General features: G+C 35.8%; 1 protein-coding gene across 3 annotated transcripts in view; it reads left to right on the top strand.

Annotated features, from left to right (window-relative positions):
- Window positions 1-25,612, top strand: part of hfw (leucine-rich repeat domain-containing protein hfw) — a 316,786-nt gene that overhangs the window by 227,666 nt on the left and 63,508 nt on the right. For all 3 annotated transcript variants that reach the window (XM_069834380.1, XM_069834379.1, XM_069834378.1), the window contains exon 4: window positions 14,698-14,870. In XM_069834380.1, the coding sequence (XP_069690481.1) occupies window positions 14,698-14,870 (173 nt within the window). The remainder of the gene's footprint in view (window positions 1-14,697; window positions 14,871-25,612) is intronic.

Here is a 25,612-nt window from a genome sequence, read left to right as displayed (position 1 = left end):
TAAAATATCTGTCTTCAACATTGTTGCTATAAAATGTTTTCTGTGTTTACTATATTCCAGCAGGCCGTGATATACGTCTGTCTTTTTTTTTCCCAGTCTATAAATGCGAACTTAAAACAAACGGTAAGGTTATGTAATGATTTATTTTTCATTTTAATATTTTAACAATATTATTTATATAACATATTGCAGTAATAACATCGGCATCTGGAATCTTGTTGATTTTTTCACGACTTCCTTAATGTTACTTGCATTACAAATGCAGTAACTTTTGTGGTGTTGTAGAGTTTACTTAATTTTTGCAAATATTTAAAAACAATAATTAACAGTGCAATTTAGGTGAAATTGCAGTGGTAAATTTCCATTTTATAATTATTACTATGTTAAACGTCTCTAAAAATAATATGTTAAAAGCCTAAAGCAGTAAAATGAATATGGCGCTTAAGCGGTAAGAAGAGGGAAATTGTTATGTGTATTACGTTGGGATTACTGAATGTGGTATTTCACACTTACCGCTTATTGGTTTTGTGCGGAAAGCAAGGAAATACGCACGATCTCGCACAAAAATTATTTCCAGCGTTCAAACTTTCCTCATGCCACTTCACCCCTCTTCTCAATTGAATTTTCCACTTAGATTAATTTTATAATTATGATGTTTGCGGGGACCAAGGATTAATGAACATTATGAATAACTTATTTTCTCAACCCGATAAGGATGAATCTAAGGTACCTTGGGGGAATAACGCCATCTTTACATTTAGGCATTGTTCAAAGAGAGGTCATACTGTTTTGTCCAGATATAAACTCATAATTCTGAAATCCAATATGTTTATCAAACGTAAAAAATAATGATTTGTCAGAACTTCCAGGATAAAAGGAATTAAGGAGTAGTCCACACCTGTGGAGTAACGGTTAGCGCGTCTGGCCGCGAAACCAGGTCACCGGGGTTCGATTGTCTATATGGGTAATAATGCCATATACATAAATATAACAATATGTAGCATACATTGGCTTTACAGACTAAGTTTTATTCAAATACAGTATTTTCTCATTTCTAGTAGCTTTCTGAAAGCTTCAGACGAATTGTCAATGGAAATTGAAGTAGCACTGGCCTCAAATCAGAAACACTTCGGAAATGAAAGAAATCCAAAATTTTGTTTTAAATGGAACAAGAACACTTAATTTGAACTAAAATTTTTGCTTACTGAAGAAGACTTTGGACACACAATTTTCCTCTTTGACTGCAGCTGCAAATACCTCTTCTGGCCATGCTGTATGTACAGTAGTGGCAGAAAAACCGAACCGACCCTTGTAGCTAATTTCAGAGCCTTGTTCACTCCAGAGTACGATAGACTGGTAACTAAGATTTTCGTGGTTCGAATCCTGCCTGGTAAGGAAACTTTTTTTGTTCCTTATTCAAATTTATTCCCAATACTTTTCGATTGAAGGTAAAATTCATGTTCTGGGAATAATAAGTTAATGAAGCAGTAAAATATCGGTGCAATCGAAAAGTATTGGGAATAAATTTGAATAAGGAACAAAAGAAGTTTCCTTCCCAGGCAGGATTCGAACCACGGAAGTATTAGTTACCAGTCTATCGTGCTCTGAAGTGAACAAGGGTCTGAAATCAGCTACAAGGGTCGGTCCGGTTTTTTTTGCCATTACTGTACATTCGGTAATTATGAAGATACGATGGAAAGGTATGATATTGATGACGTCACAAGGTAGTTATAATGCTTATATACAGCCATGTTTTTTTTTAATTCTAGATTTGATTATATATTATAGAGATAATGAGATTAAATTGAGTGTATATAATATTTAGTACTCACCATTCTGTTTTATTCATCATTCACGTCGACTATTCCTCGAGTAGTATAAGCTTTTGTACTTAATTTCTACTTTCCGTATCCTGGGTACACTTTGGCATTGTCTTGTAAGAAACTCAGTAAAATTTGAGAAGGCGTGTTCAAATCGTATGATCGTAAGGAGTCGAATTATTTGTCGCTCTTATGTAACAAACTTCTCTACAAAAACCGAAATATTCACATACGGTAACTATGCTTAAGTTAGTTTAACTACTAGCTATTTCTAAAGTCATTACATGAAGTCAATAATATATAAGAACGATGTTCTTCAAAATTTAAAATTTACACTCTTCCAATCAAGTATTTTTTGTGATAGCAGTCTTTTTCTTACAGTTACTGCAGTGTACTTCGAAAGTAAAATTCACTTTTTACGATTGTTTGTGAGTTTTAACTGTCATTTGTTTTTCACAATGCACACGATTCTTTGGATCTTCTGATGGAAGTAAGTTGTATTCTCTACACAACTGAACACTTTTTTGTACACTTTCTAATGATAATATAATATTATCTATCCACGTTAAATTCTGTCATATATTTTCGTCGCGTTGCACTATTCTACAACCACTCGCTGCCATACCGGTACTCGAAATAATGTCTGCTACGAATGTGCGAATATAATATAAGGCGTTCCGTAAGAGAAGGGCGAACCCGCCAAATGTACCTGTGGAGATAATCGATGTTCAAAATATTTTACCTGTAAACGAGATACGGGCGAAGCCGCCAAGGACACGTCTGTAAATAATGATAATTACTTTGTAGCCTACACTGAAAAACGAATACGTTTATTGAAAATTGCAATTAAATGTCCAATTTAATATTCCATCTTAATAGTGATCATAGATGACATTATGAATTCATCAATATTATGGGAATAATTTGAAAACAGTATATTAGAAAAAGCAAAGGGTGTAGAATGAACTCAATAGTGGCAGACAATAATAATAATAATAATAATAATAATAATAATAATAACAACACTTAATCGCACTGTGATGTGACATTTACAAAGTGTCTGAAATTATTAATAAACAAAAATAAGTAGTTGCCTGTCATGTTATTACCCTTGCTATCAAAAGCGGTCTCACTTGTTCTTCATAAAGATGTTCCTCTGAGTCGGTCACTACTAGTTGCACGTTTTGTTTGCTGATCACGTTATCCAGAAACGTTCTGTGGCACATAGGTAAGGAGAGCTTTCAGATCCTTTACTTTATCAGAAGTGAGCTTTATTGGCGCGACATACCTCTTTGGCAAAACCAGCTGAGAGAGGTCGGTCTGTTTTTAATGCGACATCTGTTCACATCAACACTGGTTACGAGCTTAGAAATATAGTAGGCATTCTGGAAGTCATAATCATCCAACTCCCAGAAATTACGAAATACAGATTGTATTTTCTCCATACCTAATGCGTTAAAGCACCCACAAGTACATGGCGGGCCTATACCGCGAGCTTGCATATGTCGAGATGTTTTCGTACTAATGTACTATTCACTTTTGTCCCTTATAATCTTTGCTTGTACGTTTATCCATTTTTCGACATGCCTCTGACGTTTCCTACAATAACCAGATATGCCTGATTGATTATCACTGTCACTATTACTCATAATAAGCTATTACAATGTCCATAAATACACGTAATTCCTCACTACGGTTGTACTCGTCTGTGTGGTTACAACAACACTGAGACAATGAATGCGCGCCTTCAGGCGGAGTGGCGTATTCGCCCTTCTCGTACGGAGTAATATTAATATTATGAACCTGTCACAGACTACGCAGTTTCTCCAACCTTACAAACAATGATAATTTCGATGTAGTAGGGGAGAGCCTGCCAACGTCTCCAGGGTTAAGTTGCAGATATGCGTCTTAAATATTCGGAGGAGTAAAAAACACAAAATTCGATCCTTGGCGGGCTCGCCCTTCTCTTACGGAACGCCTCATATAACGTGTCAGACTTTTTAGTAATGTATTCCGCCATCTATTGTTTTGTTTATAGACTATTATCATAGAAATAGTCGTTATAATTCTACAGATGATTTTGACCGTTGATTTGTAACTTGTTTTCTTGGCTTAATGGCCAAGGTATCGGACAAATAATGAGAATGAGATGTAAAGGTTCTTGGATCGAATCCGACCGTCGACAGTAGTGAGTAAGTAAGGTGTATAATTGTAATATAATGTAAGTATATGATAATTAAAGTGTAGACCTAATTGAAAAATTGTAAACATGTAAGATATGTAAAGACGAAGAACAGAAAAGAGAAAGATAGGAGTAAAGGGAAGTAGGTAGAGAAGGAAGAGAGAAAGAAAGAGAGAGAAGAGATAAGAGAATAATTTTAATTAAATGCTAATATTTCTGTTGTAGTGACGTCACCAATGACATCATACATTTCCATCGTATCTTTAAATTTACTGTACCTTCTCCTTCTCTTAAACTCTTGGCATTTATAATGAAAAGATATTATTTTTCTCAGCATTCGATAATACAAAGAAACAGAAAAATAGACTACATAAATTTACGAAACTAGTCGGCCAAAACATGGCGTTATTACCCCCAGATAATTTGTTTGAATCCTGGGTCAAATTACAATTTCCCTCAACGGATTATTCAAATTACATGAATATGTTAAGAACGTGCATAAAATTTACTGTAAATCAATGTAAGTAACATTGTACTACGATCTAAATATAGTCACAATATAACTTTACTTACCTTTTAAAATTTAGAAGAAGCATTCCAACAATAATTCTGCACAGAACATAAGCACCTGCTAACTGAAGAATGGTTGCCTAAGGAACGAGGTTTTTTTTTTTTTTTGACTACAAAAGTGTTCCTTAGGTACGATATGTGTCATCTGTCGAGTTTCTTGAAAACTACGCGAAATATGAGTAGTTGGCATTATTCCCCCTTTCCACCTTATTAATTACTTTATACACTATTCATATTTATTACACAATAAAATTATTGTTAATGACAAAACCAAATTAATAAATTTCTGAACACATAAGGAATTAAAATAACTACAACATGTTAGATACATTAAAAGAATCTCGACACAATGACTATGGCCGTGTCTAAAAAGACGGATATGACGTCAGAAGTCATGATCCAAAGATACATAGTGGATAGCAATCTAGTCCACTGTAGTTAGTAAACGAAAATGCTGCTTGATTGACGACTTGTTCACTAAACAAACATGGATATCTCGTCAGCATTTGATGTTATTATATCTTAAGATGTTTTGGAAGTGAAATAATGTAAATATAATGCAGAATAACACGTTAACGTTGAACATCGACATTGTTAATACTACCTCCTTTACGATGTTTTAAATATCATTGTAATACATAGGTTGATTTTTTCGTTCTGACAACTATTTTTTTTTTATACATAGCATACTCAAAGCTCTAGTCCATACTATACACTAGTAACTAGCATCTAGGTGACTTGTAAACTACACACTAGGGAGCTTTGGACATGTATGCTTAAAACATGGCCTTCTTCATAGATTATTTTTCTAAAAACCATGACATCACAGTGCAGCATTAAATTAAGAAGGCAGTGTCCTAATGCAGTTTCATTACGAGTTATGTGGAAAAGATGAGGGCTTAATATATTACAATAATGTTTAAAACATTGTACAGAAGGTACTAACAATGCCAGTGTTCAAAGTTAACGTGTTATTCTACATTATATTTATATTATTTCACTTCCAAAGCATTTTCAGATTTAATAACCTCAATTGCTGATGAGATATCCATGTTTGTTTAGTGAACAAGTCAGCAATCAAGCAAGCATTTTCGTTTAGGCCTGCTAGCTACTATGGACTTGATTGCTATGCACTATGTAGCTTTGGATCATAACTTCTGACGTCACATCCGGCTATTTAGTCAACAATCTAGTTCACTTCGGCTGAAAATGTAGCTTTGAGACACGGCCTTACATTGTTCTGAATTTTACAAGTCTTCGATGTAGTCACCAGCATTGCATACAATGTGTTCCCAGCAATGTGGAAACCGTTGGATTCCATTGGCACTGCCTAATCTGTTAATGGTGCGAATAGAGCGGTTAATTGCCAGTAAGACGTCTTCAACTGTTCGGAAGCGAATCCCGCGAAGTGGGTCCTTCATCTTAGGGATTAGATCGAAGTCGCAGGGACTTAAATCCGGAAAATATGGCGGGTGATAAAGCACTTCCCAGCCCCAGCGATTGAACGATTCATACACAACTCCTGCTGTATGTGCTCTAGCATTGTCATGCAGAACCAAAGACGTTGTAGTTATATATCTAGACACACAATTGGCGCTGGTGTCGTGTACAAATTTGAAACCTCTCGCGCAGGTTCGCGCGACGCCATGTTTGGGGAGCACGAATGATTGTTTCTAGCATTCGGAGTTTAGAAAATACCATTGAGTATATGGGCGTTTTCTTAGTGAATTTCCTCCTTCACTGTAATATAACTAAACTTATTTACGTATTTTCTAACGTATAATATAAAATAACAGAAGTAAATCTAAATATTGAACTAAGCATTGTTTTAAATATAAACGCCTTATATTGCTCATAAATAGACTTATTAGTTTATTTCCATTTCCTATGACCGAATACATGGAATATTTTTACTTATGTTGTTTTATATACGTTAGAAAATACGTAAATAATTTATTTAAATTATATTACAAAGAGAGGGATGTCCACTAAAAATGTCTGTATACCCAATGGTATTTTCTAAACACCTAATGCACTGTAATAATAATCCTCAGTGTTTTGAGAATCAGAAGCAATATGACTCTTCTACTGCAGACATTGATTGCAATTCCCTCATTCTTACATCATTCTCAATGACACAATATTGTCAAAAAGTGATTGTATTCATTGCTGGCTTAGTTGTTAAATCATTAAAAAAATATGGTGTAATAAATCTAAAGTCTCAATTTATGGTACGTAGCCTACCAGCAGTAAACACAATCTCTTTTATTTTTTTAACGAAAGAATAATGTGAGTCTTGTCATTCCATCATCTGAGATTACAGAAATATGCCGCTTAAGTGAAAGAGCTATTATACAGATGTTGACAGTTTAATGGCATATTACCACCCACTCTTACATCGTGTGAAAACAATGTGCTCTAGAAGTAGAACACTTGTACAATCTTTCTACACTTATAGGAACATATTTTAGAAAATGGATCCCAGATTCCTCCCGAGAATCATATTTTTTTAACTTGTTAAACTGACCATAAAAGTATATAAAGATCTATTGACGTAGCTCAGTGGGCTAAGGACTGTCGGTCCGGAGTCGCGCTCGGTCGCGGATTCGATTCCCGCTGATTTCCTGGTCGGGTTTTTTCTTATATCCCCAACCGTAAAGTGAATGTCAGGTAATCTATGGCGGATCATTGGCCTCGTCTCGCCAAATAACATCTCGCTATCATCAATACCATCGATGCTAAATAATCTAGTAACTGATACAGCGTCATTAAATAACCAAATAAAAGAAAGTACTACATAAAGAGCAGATGTCAGCACACAGCTTAAGGTTACCAGTACAACACGACTTTACATAAAAATGTTGTAAGACAATAATTAATGGAGTCAATAATAATAATAATAATAATAATAATAATAATAATGAATCAATAGGCAAGACGTTCTGTACACTAGGCCTGAGGTCTATTACATGACTAATTGACTAATTCATGCATGAGACGTTTATTTCATACTACATCTGTGATAATAAGCTATTGCACGGTAGGCCTACTTATATTTCTAACTAAAACATTAGGTACATGTTTCTATTTTACAGGTGTAGGCCTATATTATGTGATATGGAAGCGAATAAATAATAACTGTTCATTTCTCGTCCACATCAAAGCAAACGTGTTTACAATATAGGCCTAATTTAACGTCTTACACAGGCAGTGTTTTGTTAATAGTTAATATTAATAATTTTCTTTTCATCTGAACTATTACTACAATATGCATTTGTATTTCTGTTCGCTCTATATGTTGTCAAATAACTATACAACATCTTTAGTTACGTTATCAAATTGTTACAGCTTTCTTTCATTTCATGTCAAACTAACGGTAACTAAGCCTGATTATGTCTTTAACGTGGTCGCTTTAAATGTTATTAAGATTTTTTTTTTCATTTATCCATTCAGATTGATTTATAAGAGACACCAAACATATATATATATATATATATATATATATATATTAAACATTCAGCATTGTATAGTGCAGCCGTCTGCTAGCCGGTGCTTCTCCCAAAGCATGGCGGCGGATGCAAGCTTCAATTTGTCCCTACTCTAAACTTCTGCGCAGGCTCGGCTGTAGGGGCTCGTGCAGAACGATGGGTGGGTTATCTATAAAGTGTCGCCGTTTTCTTCTCAGAGCTGCTCGCAGATTGTTTTACAAAACGAACAGTAGTACTCTTCATTAACGTTCTGCCTTGGGGAACTGTATGCTTTAAGATCATAGCCAAGAAACAGCATAGCCTTCAAATTGGTGGGGGTCTTCTTTTTCGTTGTGATCCGTGATGACGCCACTCGTCCGATTGGCGTTTCAGCTGAGGTTAATAAGATCTGGCCCAGGGGCCCGTTTCACAATCCTTACAAATTACAAATTAACAATTTACAAATAACAAGTAAAAGTTTACAAATGCTTGTAAATTGTGCTTCACAATGCTATTTTATTAGTTTGTAAAGTCTGACGAACTTTACAAAATCAGCTAAAGAAATTTACAAGTACGCATTATTGGTTACACAATATCGCCAACAGCAGTTTACAAAAATCCCTAAGGAGCAGAGCTAAAGTCGCTGTATTTTTACTACTATCGATACATATGTTTATATTTTGTACTAAAATAGATTGTTCTAAGCTTGCTGATTCATATTTCACCAACAGAAAATATAAAGTCTTGCAAAAAAAATTTAAAGTATTTAGATTTTTATATATTGGCGACAATGGAGTTTCATGTGATGTGATTGGTCGAGTATACCAATACGTCTATTACTTAAATGACCAAAGTTAGCACAAAATTCAGTCAAATAAGTAAATAACAGATTTGATCCACGTACAAATATGCAATTGATAAAATAATTACGATGTCTAAACACAAAATCAGGTTAATTTTTTGTGTTGATCCATCCGTATTTATTAATGTTGCATTCCTAACCTCTCAAACATTAGTGATCCCATCAGCAGCATAAAAATTCTGTGCTATAGTAAATAATATTTTGGTGATCAAAAACCTGCCCTGAATTTAACTCTTTTAACAACATCAACTACCCTGTGGGCACTTTTGCACACTGATATCTTAGAAATTCCATGCTTATCTGCTAACCCACGGAACTGACAGCTAGTATGCATCCAATGCTAAACAATACAGTTCTCGCTTTGAGGTTAGGGCATCACTTTTCTCTTTTGGATGTTGGATATGATGTCCCATATCTTGTAGGAGAGATTCCAGCGAAACGGGACTCGAAACGACTTCAGAATACCGCGTAAGTAGTGTCGCTATTGCATTATTGAATTATTTGTTTTTGGTGCAGGGAACTTCTTTATTTAAGTACGAGTATTTATTAAATACAGTCTTCGTATATAAATACTTACGCGGTATTCTGAAGTAGGCCTATAGCGCGAGACTCATTCGAAACCTTTCATTAAATTTATACAATGATACGAACGTGTTATTAATTCTTGCCCGGAGAATTTTACGTATACGTCTTCGTTTGATTAGGCCTAAATTCAATATCTTTATCTGAGTCATTAGAACTCCTTAATAACATCAAAACTGCTTTAGTTTAATTCTTAATATTATGCAGTTACTCAAAAATTAATTTAATAAGTATTTCTTTATTGTATTTATTCATAAGTTGTTGCAATATCAAACGTTACACATCTCAGAGGTATTGTAGAAAATGTGCTAATTTTACAAGTAAAATTTAGACGTTTGTAAAATTACTCTTCATTGTGAAACAGAATACTTGTAAAGTGAGCAAAATTTAATTTGTAAAGATTTGATTTCCTTTGTAAAGTTCATATTACAAACAAAGATTGTGAAACATAAGTTTACAATTTACAAGCAAAATTTACAATTTACAAAGATTGTAAACAGTGAGAAACAGGCCCCAGGTCTCATCAGTTGTAATGATACGCCGTAAGAAGACCTCTCCTTCGCGCTCATAGGGCTGCAAGAGAGTACGAGAAGTGTCATTTCTGCATGTCCGTTAAATCATACGCAACCCATTTTGAGGCAATTTTCCGCATTTTCAGGCGGTCCTTCAGGATGTGAAGTACAGTCGAAGGCGCCAATCCTGTATCTTGCGCTAACTCACGGATCGTTAAGTTCTGATCCATCTCCACTAACGCGGACACAGTGTGTACAGCCCAGTTGCTTTATGGTGACAGCTCGTCGACGCGAGAGAGGAGAAGGTTCGACTGTGGGAGGGAGACCGATCCGAGACGGAGCGAATGGAGGGAGGGAAATACAGTCATATTAGAAATGAAGTCTCACGTTGCTCTGTCGCATGTTGCAGCGTCTGCATAATTTTGAGCTCCTGTCACTGTGTTCATTTCATACTCCGGAACAATAGCCACTAATAAACACTAAAGAAGTAAACTAACATGGAAATACAATGAGCAGCAGTTCGGAACAATAGTCACTAATAAACACTGAAGTAGTAAACTAATGGAAATACAATGAGCAGGAGTTCGGAACAATAATAAACACTAAAGAAGTAAACTAATGTGGAAATACAATGAGCAGCAGTTCGGAACAATAGTCACTAATAAACACTAAAGTAGTAAACTAATGGAAATACAATGAGCAGGAGTTCGGAACAATAATAAACACTAAAGAAGTAAACTAATGTGGAAATACAATGAACAGCGGTTCGGAACAATAGTCGCTAATAAACACTAAAGTAGTAAACCAATGGAAATACAATGAGCAGGAGTTCGGAACAATAATAAACACTAAAGAAGTAAACTAATGTGGAAATACAATGATCAGCAGTTCGAACAATACGCACTAATAAACAGTAATGTGGAAATACAATTGAGCAGCAATCTAATCACTATATTTAACAGTGAATAACTAATTAACAATGAAATATACTCATGCGGAAATACCGGTAATATTCATCAGTGCTTCACTGTTACCTTTCCCATCATCATCATCATCATCATCATCATCATCATCATCATCCATGTAAAAGATGGAGCGGCCTTCTTCTCTGTACTTCTTTATTTTCCTAGAATACTGCAAACTTTCGGCCTTAATGCTGTGATGCTCCATCACAATTTGGCGATTATTTTGTGTTTTTTTTTTTTCAATGGAATCCTAATTTCAAAATAACTTTCTTCAAAGTCGAGATACTTCCCTGAAAGTCGATAGTCTTTCAATTTCAATTATATATATATATATATATATATATATATATATATATTTTAAGTGTGGGCCGCTGTTTCTGTGAAATATAGAACTCGTGCTTTGGTTCGTCTTATGACAGCTTCATTAAAGTTGTCCACAGGTGATTTTGGCGCCGATTATCAATGTCTTTAGTCTCCCTTATTATTTGGCTAACACAGCTCTCAGACACAGCGGTAAACTCTGCTACAAGTTTTCCAACAATCGTTAGGTTTTTTCTTCCGACACTATCTTCATAAAGCGCTACACGTTGCTCACGATTTATCGCGACTGCGAATGCAATACCCGACCTTTGAGTTTACTTCTAACAGACAGCATTTTCACAAACAGAAAATAGCAGTGAATCTAGACAATAAATACTACATACTAAACAATACAAAACAGAAGCACTACAACTATTTAAGTAACTAAATGAAATGTATGTAACAAACACACTAAATTGCAATATACAAGACAGTGGTGGTGTAGTACGTCCTTAGCGCGACTGTACGCCCATACTGACGCTCCCGAGATGTGACCGCTAGCGCAGCCAGGGGAAGACTAAAATGAACACCCCTTCGAACAAACGGTGAACTCGCCCAAACCACTGCGTCGCCATAAAGTAACTGGCCTGTACGTGTTCGTCATTTACTGGTGGGTGACCAGATCGAGACATGTCCAACACACTTTTTCGTCCTTGTCTGAAGGCTCTAACCCACCTTGCTACCGCTCGGTAAGGTAACGCAGCCGCACCGCAAGCCTCTTGCAGTCCTTGATGACACTGTCGTGCCGTACGACCTCTAGCACACTGAATTTTTAGCCAGCTTCTCTGTTCCTCCTTCGAAAACATTGCGATTGTATTCTGCGACCGCTTGCTCACAACTGCTCGTCTTATTGTTGTCACTGTGAACGGACATCACTGTTGCCAACATATCGTCCTACAATCTCGCTAATTTTCCAGAAAAAATAGCAAAATCTCTCCAAAGTTTATTAAAAAATCCCCAGATGTGTCGCTAAAAATTAATAATAAGTACCACTAAATAAAAATAAGAAAAACAAACATATGCGGAGAAAAATATCATTTCCTTGTCGTCACCTTCTTTGGAGTTTGGTAGTGCTGTTGACAGCTGTTAGGTTGAGGTGTGGGAACAACTCATTGTGAATACACTGCACTTAATCCAATCATTGACACTACACTTTCTGGTAAATTGTAAGTGTGGAAATTTTCACCTAAGCCTTTGACCACAAACGTTTTTGTGAAATCTAACACTTTTTAAATATAAAACCAGAAAAAGTACAAAACTACAGTCTCGTTTGCTTCACACGAACTGTCAGCACAAAATTCCAAAACTCAACTGCCACGGGTCGGTTCGGAGTGGAAAATCTCCGCGTTGCGGGGAAGATTACATTAGCTGCAGCTCGTGACTCGTCACGTGTCAATCAAAGTTGCCACCGCTTACGAGTGTTGGAGCAGTAGCTTTCAGAGAGATCTATAGTAACCGTGAGATTCTTTGAATCAGCATCTTTCACCCTTGATCACTGATCACAAATATGTTATATGATCAGGCTTTTACGTATGAAGTCCACACCTGTGGAGTAACGGTCAGCGCGTCTGGCCGCGAAACCAGGTGGCCCGGGTTCGAATCCCGGTCGGGGCAATTTACCTGGTTGAGGTTTTTTCCGGGGTTTTCCCTCAACCCAATACGAGCAAATGCTGGGTAACTTTCGGTGCTGGACCCCGGACTCATTTCACTGGCATTATCATCTTCATATCATTCAGACGCTAAATAACCTAGATGTTGATACAGCGTCGTAAAATAACCCAATAAAAAAATTTACGTATGAATCATTAGACTACTCGGTCATGCACCCATGCCTATTCTAAAACTAAGAAGCGCATGACTTCAGTTTAATGTTTTAACTACAAAGAAGGAAAAAATGGAAGACTATAGAAATCAGCAGAAAAGTCGCTAATTGTATTTTACAAAATTTGTCGCCGAGACTGATTCAAAATTCCCTAGATTTAGCAACTAATCGCTAAATATGGCAACACTGACGGACATGGAGGGGGAGAGCGAGTTCATTAGCTCTGAGGGAGGAGAAGTACATATGTAAGAAACCTGTGGTATAAACGATATTGCCAGGCTCTTTTGCACGGCATTACTGCAGCATAGTTGCCACAAATAAAAAATCAACCCATGTATATTAGGTCCTTATCTTTTCCACATAACTCGTAATGAAACTGCATTAGGATAATGCCCTCTTAATTCAGTGCTGCACCGAGATGTCATGGTTTTTAGAAAAATAGTCTGTGAAGAAGGCCATGATTCAAGCATACATGTTCAAAGCTTTAGTGTGTACCGGTAGTTTACAAGTCACCTAGTTGCTAATCACAGTGTGTAGTATTAACTTGAGCTTAGAGACACAGCCTTATTGTGGAAAGTGACAGGTAATAAATAGAATAGAATGTCTTATTTTCGCTGGCAGAGTTAAGGCCATAAGGCCTTCTCTTCCACTCAACCAGCCTTAATTAATACAATGCATATTTAAATTACGAATGTTTACAAACACACTTAAAAGATTCTCCAGCAGTATTCTTCAGATAAGTGTCAACGACTAGTACATGTTTATTTAAATTTAGATAAACCTATAAGATAAAGTAGTAACTTAATTTATGAGCTAATTTAATTCAATCAATTATAATTAATTTGAGGTAGCTAGTAAAATGGTGAGAATTAATTTAATATAAGTTTACTAGAACTATGTTATAGGAAGAAAAAATATAAATCTAAAATATATTTATATAATGATAATATTAATGTAATGAAATTATGCCATTAGAGGCTATGTATTCTATTTAGATAAATTAATGATAATAATAAGAATGGACAAATGTTATTTTCATTATAAGTAACAAATATTAATGAGTAATTAATAATTAATCTGTTAAGTAAGAATTTATGTAATTTTGACCTAAATGAAGACATTGCCCAACAACCCTTTACATCACTTGGAAGCGAGTTCCAATTTCTAGCAACTGAAACTGTATAAGATGAAGAATATAAAGACGTCTTGTGGTGGGGTATAATGAGTAAATTGTTATGATGAGACCTGGTACTTAGCTGATGATATGCGGATAAATTTTGAAAACGAGAAGCCAAATAGATTGGGGTAGCGGTGCGCAGTGGTGAGAGAAATGCGCAGTAGGTTTTCAAGGGTACCATTCCTAAAAGAACTCCTATTCTTGCAGTTTATGAAAGTCATTGCAATGAAAGTGCTCACGCAGATTCAAGTTGATCCATACATTATGAGAATTTTCTTTCTATGGTTTGTACACCCTCTCAGAAATAACCTTATTTGCTCCTAATCTCAAGGTTAACTTATTTCTCTGTTTTTTATTGAAGTTGTACTTGTGTTACAGATAACAAAAAGGTGTGGTGTGCCAATATTACAAGGCTTAGGTCCAGGAAGCATGGCACAGGGGACCTGGACTTTCTAAATAAAAACAACACAGCTTGCACTGTCCTGCGAGAAGAATATTGGTTTCCTGTGGTGTCTACACTTACATTCCATCAACTGGATCAACTTGACAAGGCAAATAGTGACTCATACCGTATATTAATTGAAAAAGATATCTCATTTTTAATGATGCAATCTCATATCTTCCGATTCTGTGTAAAGATCTCCTAATTATTTGCTAGAACATTGACATCTTCTTGAACAATTAATGAATATTAAATACGAAGAGCTTCTAGATTTGATACAATAAAAAAAATATTCGCTAAAGCCCAGAATTAGGTACAGCAACTTTCAACCATGCCATTATGGTAATAGTTAATTGCAACCAAAGAGTTTGTAATATATAACTAGAGACACCAACGGCGCTAGTTTCGCGTACAAAATTGAACCTCTGTTCGGCCGCCATTAAAGGGAGTTGATGCTTCGCCGGGAGTGCAAGAAGTTCATGCTTATTGAGGAGTACGAATAAATATAAGTACACTTGAAGGGAAATAATAAGAAAATGGTGAAATACTGCCCCGCAAATATTTGTTCGAACATAGCTACAATTGTAGGATGCTCAGGAAAGCATGCATATCTTAATATTTGGAAAAATATTCCAAATTCAGTTCCTCTTTGAATGTGTTTACAGAATGTCGGAATATTTCTTGGATAAAAGTTTTTCCAGAAACACATTAATCAGGTTTACAAGACTGATTTCAACAATGTATGTAAGGGTTAGGTGCCATAAATTACAGTGGATTATAATAGCAGAGTGCATAAGAAAATCCGTAGACTATATCTGTCTAAAACTGTTTTGTTTCACAATAAATTTACAATTTTTACAATTTACAATTTATAATTTATTTACAATTTACATTTGAATTTACATTTGGATAGATACCCAAATGAGCATATGCTCGTGCTCGGGTACAGTCCAGTAGTCTACATAAATTTTACAGGGTTCAAATAATAATGCTGATGATATAAAATAATAGTAACAACAACAACAACAACAACAACAATAATAATAATAATAATAATAATAATAATAATAATAATAATAATAATAATAGAATAATCGTGACAGAAATTATACAAAGATTGTAATACAAAATAATTCATTAATAATAATAATAATAATAATAATAATAATAATAATAGTGATAAAACAAAAATATTTACAATAATAAAATAAATACTGAGACGGAGAAAATAAAATATAAAACCACTAGCGAGAGTTAACACAACTTAAATAAGCATATAATAACCGGAAAAAATGCCAAACTCGAAAATCAACAGAAAAGTTCGTTGTATCGCAGACGACAGCAACCGCCGTATTGACATTGTGTTGTGCATTAATGGTAGTAGTGGGGAGCTGAAAGTCTACGTTACTGCCGTTCTCTTCTAATCTTCTCGTACAATCATGGGAAGTTAATGCTGTAAAAACAAAATGTCTACGAGTCAAACTGTTCATTATTACCAGGATAAATACAAATAATACTGAAATATATTAATCGAGTTTCAGTTATAGATCTCTCCTTTTGTGCAAGAGGTATCATATCAAAATATTTTATGAATGGCGGGGAAAATATAAATTTCAATAACTTTCTAGTGACAAGTACAATCAAGTGTATCTGTGGCTATGCTAAGGAATCATTTATTGGAGATATGCACTGTTATTAATTAAGAAAATGATCTATTTATATTTATTACAATGTTTTATCTTATAGGTTACATGCATCAGACAAATACAATAAAAATTAGTACCATATAATGCTAGTAACACTTAAAAAATTATAAAATTTATCAAATATCATACAAACATTTTCACTTTATTTTTAAACTTAAGAATGTGTAAATTGCTTAGGTCTGGATTATTTTTCAATACTGAATTGTATAGTCTTGGTCCATAATTTCTACTGTGTCTTAATCCAGCTGTAGTGTGGCATTTAGGTTCTGCCAAAAGAGTTGGGACATTTCTTCTGGTGTTGTGTATATGTTTTTCAGTTATAAAATTCATTCGATTTTTGTGAAAATAAGTTAGTAATGTATGTTTATATATTTGCTCAATTTTTAGTACTTGGAATTCAGAATAAATAAATTGTGTCGGATAATCAAGTGGTTTATGCAGACAAATTTTGATGATACGATTTTGTAATAATAATGAATTAAGAATGTAATTTCCGTTTTGTACAGCATGTACTTCTAATTTTTGGTTATATTAAATGCAAAGAAATTAGTGAAAATATAGCTGATGGCCTAGCTAGGCCTATTATTATCACTGCTACTAGGCCTACTATTACCACTACTACTAGGTCTATTATTACCACTAGCACTGACTAGGTCTCACTACTATTAGGCCTACTAATACCACCAAAACTAGGCCTACTATTACCAATACTACTAGGCCTATTATTACCACTACTACTAGGCCTACTATTACCACAAAAGCTAAGCCTACTACTACCACTAATACTAGGCCTACTATTACCACTACTACTAGGCCTATTATTACCACTACTACTAGGTCTATTATTACCACTACTACTAGGCCTACTATTACCGCTACTAATTGTATTAAAAAGTCTGTACTGACCTCTAACTTGGTGGTCATCAATTACACAATGAATAGATTGTTTTATGATAAAATTTATTCTCATTATATTTTAAATCAGTTTCCAGAATTTTTATGATCTCATGTTTCACCACTAAATATTTTCTAAGCACCATATACTTTCCTCTTCCTTTGCATGAAAGGACTGAAATATAGATCATATAGATATTTATTACAGTAAATATCCATTATTATGTCTTTAAAACAATACTAGTAATAATGAAAATTAATGTTAACATTGCCATTATCAATATTTCACATACTTATCCCGAGTGTATATGGTGATTTAATTTATTTTTTAGAATATCGCCATTATAATACTTTGATAAATATAGCGCACCTCTGCCATTCATGTTTATTTCATCACGACTCATCCTTTGTAAAAGATGTTTAAAACAGGCTACATCAATGTATTGTGGTACTGTTTTAGAATTTCGCGCCGCAAACACTCCCTTTAATGGCGGATGCTAGTCGGTTCAATTTGTGACATTTTTCTTGCCTGCCACTCACGGGTATGTGTCTCTAGTAAGTATTACAAACTCTTTGATTGCAACGAAGTACACGATGCTGCCAACATATGGGCATGACGTTTACCTGTGGAATCGTTGCAAGCAGAATTTTTTCTCTCGTCCTTCGTCATTCTTAATATTACTGAGAGATAGCGCTACTGTTTGCAGCAAGCTTAGGTAAGGTTTGATGATGGAGTTGTACTTTAGTTCAATCAATTCTTAAAGTACATAGTCACGAATTTTACTAGCAACATTTCGATTCTCTTTTGTTTGACATGGCTTGGTATGGTCCGATGAATAGTGGCGAGCATAGTCGGCGCTGCTGTACTGTATGAATTATCCACTTGTTCAAAAATATTTATTTCTTACTGATAACTGAAAAATAAAATTTACAATTCTGTTTAATATAACTAGGACATTTTTGTCATAAGAAAGGAGTAGATCTCACTATTATTTGGTTGGGAATTAGGAAATTCTCTTATGTCATTCATCGTTATTATAAACTATTATTACCGGTATGAAATTTGTTCTCTAGAGGCGAAAGAAGACATGTGAGTGCCCAACATAAACTAAAATACGTCACCCAGTTTCGGGAGTGAAACTGCACACAGAATTCGGATGTGGCTAATAGTGTTACTACAGTAAACATTTTGAAACGCTGCCATTTTTTTGTTTCACGTTGGATCCCAGAATGGGTGCCCATACTCTGTGCAGAGAAAGGCGTATTGTACATAAAAAATAGGGGAGTAGCGTGTGTGGTTCATATGTGTTGCCACTGTGGTGAAGGAGTTTAGTGCTGCATTCTGGAATGATTTCCGAAATTGATGCGGCTGAAGTCCAGTTTTGCCGAAAATGGTTTTTTGAGTGCAATTTATTCTTAAAGGCAAGACGCACATTATGCACTATTAAAATGACCAATATCCATGCCCGTTACCATATTACAGCAGCTTAAAAATTTCAACCCATGGAACAAGGTCCAATGTCCTGCACTTCGGACATTATTGTTTTGGCCGAGCTATGAGTGTGATTGGGAGAGTGTCTCATAGCGGCGCTGCAGGTGGAAAAAGTGGAGATCCCAAGTGAATGGATTGAACTTGTTAAACGTCACTTCCGAGAGAGAGAGAGAGAGAGAGAGAGAGACTCTACTGTACACCTTTCATAATACGCCTCTCACTACGGTGAATAGACCGAGAATTTCTTTCACATCCATTTTACTACAGTCTTCCAATATATTGAACTTTATAACGAACAAGCCTTAGCCTTCAGTTTTGCACAATAATAATTTTTAAACGATTTTAATTTTACAACTCAGGCACACTGCCTGCCTTTTTAATATACTGTATAAATTATAACTATATCCAATGGAAGGTTTCCATCTGAATGTTAATTTAATACCATGTATGCCATTTAACCAATTTAAGAAAAGTAAGCATGGTTAAACTATTTACTTGTGTTTTATAAGTGTGTTTTATCTTTATATTCTTCACCATGTTCAAATGTACTTGTCTGTTAGTAAACTATCACCTGAAGATGACTTGAAAAGTAAGTCGAAAATATTCGTGATGTATATTAATATTGTATCCTGATGTAACAGAATCTACTTCTGCCATCTTAACGTGATAAGTGATTGTACAAATTTGGCTTTCAGGTAGTAGCTCCCTGTAAAGCAGGTTTGAATAATTTCAAGGAAAAATTGTTCCGGAGCCGGGTATCGATCCCGGGACCCTTCGCTTAGCGCGCGAACGCTCTACCGACTGAGATACCCCAGGAACTATACACGACACAGTCACAATTTTTCCTTTTATATCCACACAACTCAAATGAGCTGACAAAATGCCAGAACTCAACTATGAGTGCACACAATACTGTGTGACTTAATTTGTGGCTTTCTGTTAACGTGCCTCCAGTAACGAATGTATTATACAAATCTGGCTTTGAGGTAGTAGCTCCCTGTAAAGCAGGTTTGAATAATTTCAAGGAAAAATTGTTCTGGAGCTGGGTATCGATCCCGGGACCCTTCGCTTAGCGCGCGAACGCTCTACCAACTGAGCTATCCCAGGAACTATACACGACACCGTCACAATTTTTCCTTTTATATCCACACAACTCAAATGAGCTGACAAGACACCAGAACTCAACTATGAGTGCACACAATACTGTGTGACTTAATTTGTGGCTTTCTGTTAACGTACCTCCAGTAACGAATGTATTATACAAATCTGGCTTTGAGGTAGTAGCTCCCTGTAAAGCAGGTTTGAATAATTTAAAGGAAAAATTGTTCTGGAGCTGGGTATCGATCCTGGGACCCTTCGCTTAGCGCGCGAATGCTCTACCGACCAGTGCTGCTCATCGGAGTGACTACTACCGCGGAGGAATCGAAGATTACGAATAAAGTTCTCCACCGGTGATCTCAAGTACTACCGTAGGTGGAACAGGGGACATACGGAGGGATGCGGTGGTTCGGAGGGAAGCGACAGTTAGCTCAAGGACGACCGAACGGGTATGGACTGACTGTAGTTGTGAGTGGAATAAAATGGTACCAAATCGGATATCCGTCGCATGGAAATTCTTTAATTTAGTTGAATGTAATAATAAAGTCTCACACTGTAAACTTTTTGGGCGAATTTACTCTAAGGGTGGTGGAACTTCGAATTTGTTAGACCATTTGAAGCGATCGCACAATCGCGAACTTGATGAAAACAATTACGCAAAACGTTTGATACGATTTCTTTTTATATTGTTTTAGTGCTATTGTTCCCAAAGGTTCACAGTCTAGGAAAAAGTCTTGAAATTTGTCTAAAACTTAACTTTCGAGGCAATAAAAAACATATGAAATATTTACAAGACGACTTGAGTTATATTTTGCTGTTTAGACAACTTGAGTTATATTTTACTATTTGGATTAAAATATTTCTGAATGAAACTAAAGGAACATGTGGTAATAATATAATTACAATTATCCTTAAGTTGATATCCACTTATATTTTTATTACAGAGCAATAGTGGCGCGTTTTAGAAGAGGCAGTTGAAATGCTGACATCCTTTAACACAATAATCACAATCCTGTCCAGTGAAGAATCTGAAAAAATTATGTTGGACAGTAAACTTTATCCCATTGATAGCCCACGTTTCTTTTGTTCCATTCTGAAGCTCCCTTAATATATTTTACGTTAACTAAACCGATTAGAATAATAATTGACAAACCCTGTTTGCGATTAAACGAGAGTTTCTAGGAGAATTAAAGTATAAATATTTACATTACCTACTGAAAATCTTTACTTCTGCGTTAGTTTTGCAGTTAGATTGAATGTTATTAATTCGATCAATGACATAAAACTAATACGTCTTTCCACATATACTATGAATTTCAAAACTAGAAAAATATCTGTCAGCTAAGGTAGCACTTTAAGCAACACAAAAAAAAAAGAGCCGAAGAAAGAGAGAGAGAATAACAAAAAATAGAGAATAAACAACAACAAATTACAACTTATTTTAAAAGATACGCGGATTTCAGCGGACTCGAATCACTACCTGATCCGATTAAAGGAATCCTCAGCGGAAAGTGTATTTCTCCGCCACAGCACATATACAACCTGCGCGGCATCAATCGGAGGTAACCGGAGGTCTCCGATTGAAAGCGCGCAAACAACCGCTCCGGAGAAAACCTAATCATAAGCAGCACTACTACCGACTGAGCTACCCCAGGAACTATACACTATACCGTCACAATTTTTCTTTGATAAGTGATTGACTGAAAATAAAAACTAATTATCTGATATTCAGAAACTTATCTGAACTCAATGTGACTTTTAAATTAATTTCCTTCAAGAGTTTGAAACTATATTTCTATTGGAAGTATTTTCGATGTTGCTTAATTATACAGATATATTATAAAATCTTTTACAAACAAAACATTTTGATATTCTTTACCGTAGCAGGAAAATAATTGACATCAAAGATAAGCTCCAATATGATACAGAACATTCTTATTCATCAGTTTGGAACAATACAATTTCAAATAAGGACGAAACCTATCAGATGAAAAGAAAGCAGCACTGTCCAGATAAAGCGGAATAAGAAAATTATTATCGCAAGCTATACTTGAAAATTATTGATTGCCTAATTCATCAAATTGATTTTAGATTTTCTCAACTTGATAAATTAGAATATTTTCATTTGTTACAATATCAGAAGTATGGTACTGTGAACATGGAAAAACATTTCTCAAACCACTCCTACAGAAACTTTTGGCTCAGTATGGAAATTTATTTGATCGCGTTGGACTGAAGAATGAATTAAGTGTTCTCTACACTTCATCTGAATTTCATGGAAAGGGTGTTCACGAACTTGTTACTTTTATGCATGAAAATTTCCTCTCTTCTGATTTTAGTGAAGTGTAGGCTATAAAGTTGCTAGGTTAATACTGACCATTCCTTGTATTACAAGCTCTGTGGAACGTTCGTTTTCTGCATTAAGACGAATCAATACCTACTTAAGAAGCAGTGGCGGCGGCTGGGTATTCGCACGATCGCAAGTGCATACCCTAAGAAACTTAGTTTTAAAAATACGTTGTTTGAGTGTTCATTTAATCTTTCAAATTTCGAGCATGTGAACCAAGAAACAATTTTAAACGAATTTAAATCTCCGCCGTTTACTCTTGCCTCTGCCGCATCGCGCTGGTATAACAGCGTCAAGAGACAACTCCTGGTTTTGATACAGAACGAGGGGCGAGGAGTGAGAAGGGAGGATTGTGTTTCTTTATACGTGGAGAGGAGATCGCCAAGAAGTATGCGAATGCGCGTACGCAGCCGACTCGGCCCAATGGCTCTCTCGCGCTCTCTCGTCTCTCCTTTTCAAACATACGGTATGGCCAAATCAACAACTTTCTTTCTTGGCGAACATCATAATATTTCATCTTTATAAAATTGCTGTAATCCTTATGTTGATGGTTTAAATAATGTATGTTTGTAATTTAGCAACTCGATGTCATGTAGTAGATGATTAAACATAAACTTTTCATTTAAATACCGGACTGTTAAAAAAAAAGTTTAGAAACTTTCTGCAGACAGAAGTTTGCGATACTGTAGATCGACTCCGGTATCTCAATCGTTTCAATTTCAAACAGTTCGCACTTTGCAGCCAGGAGCCAGCACCATGCTGTGATATAAGTGTGAATCTTCAGTCTTGCTTTATTGTCACTGTGTTTAGATATTGCAAAAATGATCCGCGTTCGAGACCTGAAAGTAGTGAATTTCTTTAATCTCACGATTGAAGAAAAGCTTAGAATAAAGGAGAGAGGTAGGCCTGTTCCAGATATTAAACTAATTCAAACAACGAAGTGCAAAGGAAAAGAAGTTAAAAGAAAAATCAATTGTAATGTCTACTCGACTTATGAGTGAATATGTGGTTGTGACGAAACTAATTTTCTCTATTGCTTCCCATGTTTACTTTTTGCGCGAGGCCAGGATGTAAGCGGTACGTGGACGAAAGTTGGTTTCGGAAATATTAGTCACTTAAAACAAAAAGCTTCTAAGCATGAAAATTCCAGATGTCACTTGAATGCGGAATTGGACTTAAAAATGCTCGGTAGAAGTAACATTGCACAACAATTGGACACTGCATTCAGAAGAAATATTGAGCAGAAAAATATGCAAATTAGTAGAAATAGGTATGTGCTATAATAAATTGTATAAAGTTTTGTGGTGCATTTGAGTTAGCTCTACGTGGCCACGACGAAAGGGACAGTTCCGCAAATCCGGGAATTTTTCGCGGATTAATAAACTTTACAGCTGAGTTGGATTCCGCACTTAAAGAGCACGTGAAAGAAGCAACTGTGTTTAAGGGCACTTCAAAAGACATACAAAATGACCTGTTACAGTGCATTTTGGAGGTGTACCATGAGAAGGTGAAGGAAGAAATAGGAAAAGCAGACTATGTATCAGTCATAGCAGATGAAACTACGGACGTTATCATCCCTAACACAAACGGCGATAGTGTTCCGTTACCTTTCATCCAATGGGAAGCCTGTGGAACGATTTTGATCTTTTGTGAACCCGAACAATTTTAATGCGGTGTCTGTCAGACTATGTTAAAGATGTTTTGTCGCAAGTAATCCATGACAAAAACAAGCTAATTTCACAAACGATGAAAGAGTAATGGAACGGAGAAAAATTCTCTCCGGCGCCGGGATTTGAACCCGGGTTTTCGACTCTACGTGCTGATGCTTTATCCACTAAGCCACATCGGATACCACCCCGGCGTCGGACAGAATTGTCTCAGATTAAGCTCCAACTCTTGGGTTCCCTCTAGTGGCCGCCCTCTGCACTACGTCATAGATGTCTATGAACGTAGGACCGAAGTCCACACATGTGCTGAGGTGCACTCGTTATGAGTGACTAGTTGGCCGGGATCCGACGGAATAAGCGCCGTCTTAAATCACGAAGTGATTTACGCATATCATATATATTATTTTAATGTACCGAAGTACATATGATATTTCATGCAGATATTCTGCATCATCATACGTTCCATTACTCTTTCATCGTATGATGACGCAGAATATCTGCATGGAAATATCATATGTACTTCGGTACATTAAAATTATATATATATAATTTCACAAAGCTATGACGGAGCTAGCGTTATGAGCGGCGGAAATGCTGGTGTTCACGTTTTAATCAGGCAGGACTATCCTTACGCGCATTACGTCCACTGCTATGCTCATAAACTGAATTTAATTATGGCGCAAGCCACTAGTCAAAATACTCAAGTGAGTGAGGATCTTTTTTTTCTGATATTAATGAAATTCCAGCTTTTTTTTTCCAACTCACCACAACGTGTACGATTACTCGATGACATCGTAGGCAAGAGATTTCCTGGTATTTCAAACATAAGGTGGAACTTAAAATCAAGATTGGTCTAAACTGTATATGAGCATAGGGAATCTCTGATAAACTGTCTTGAAGAAATACAAGAACAAAGCAAGCAAATGAGTACAATTACTCAAGCAAGAGGGCTTCTTCTTCGAATCCAGCAGCCAGTCTTTCTCTTTTGGTTGAAAGTGTCTCATCTGATAATGCCTCATGTGGATATTCTGTATAACCAACTGCAAAAAAGGCAAATAGACTCTGTTTCAGCGAATAAAGCAGTCACAAATTTTCAGCACAACATCCAACAGGTCAAAGATAGCATTGGTACGATCAACGAAAATCCACCATCAGAAAAGAAACGGAAAGTGGAAACGTCCGATATGAGGAAAGTTGCTGCGAAAGAAATATGTGACACTGTCATTACGCAAGCTGTAGATCGGTTTAAATTTACCGGGAATCTCACGGCATCTAAGCTTTTCGTTACAGAGAAATTCAACAAATACAACAAGGAGTTTCCAGAAATGTTGTTAAACGAAACCCACAAAGCCTATCCATTCATTAATGTACCTAGACTCCGAACAGAGTTAGAAATCATTTACATGCGTCAAGACTTTAGTAACACCTCCAGTGCAAGTGTTTTATTGAAATTTATTATTGAAAACAATTTGGAGCATACATTCAGCGAAAGTGTGAAACTTTTGAAGGTTCAAGTGACAATACCCATGACTACCAGTGAAGCGGAAAGATGTTTCTCGACATTAAAACGTGTGAAAACATTTCTACGTAGCACCACGGGGGAAGACAGATTAACAGCTTTGGCAATGTTGTCCATCGAAAAGCAAG

The sequence above is a fragment of the Periplaneta americana genome, chromosome 9 (genome assembly GCF_040183065.1).
Source record: "Periplaneta americana isolate PAMFEO1 chromosome 9, P.americana_PAMFEO1_priV1, whole genome shotgun sequence".
NCBI classification, from domain to species: Eukaryota; Metazoa; Arthropoda; class Insecta; order Blattodea; family Blattidae; genus Periplaneta; species Periplaneta americana.
The sequence above is the reverse complement of the archived record's forward strand: the minus strand, read 5'-3'. Positions and strand labels throughout refer to the sequence as shown.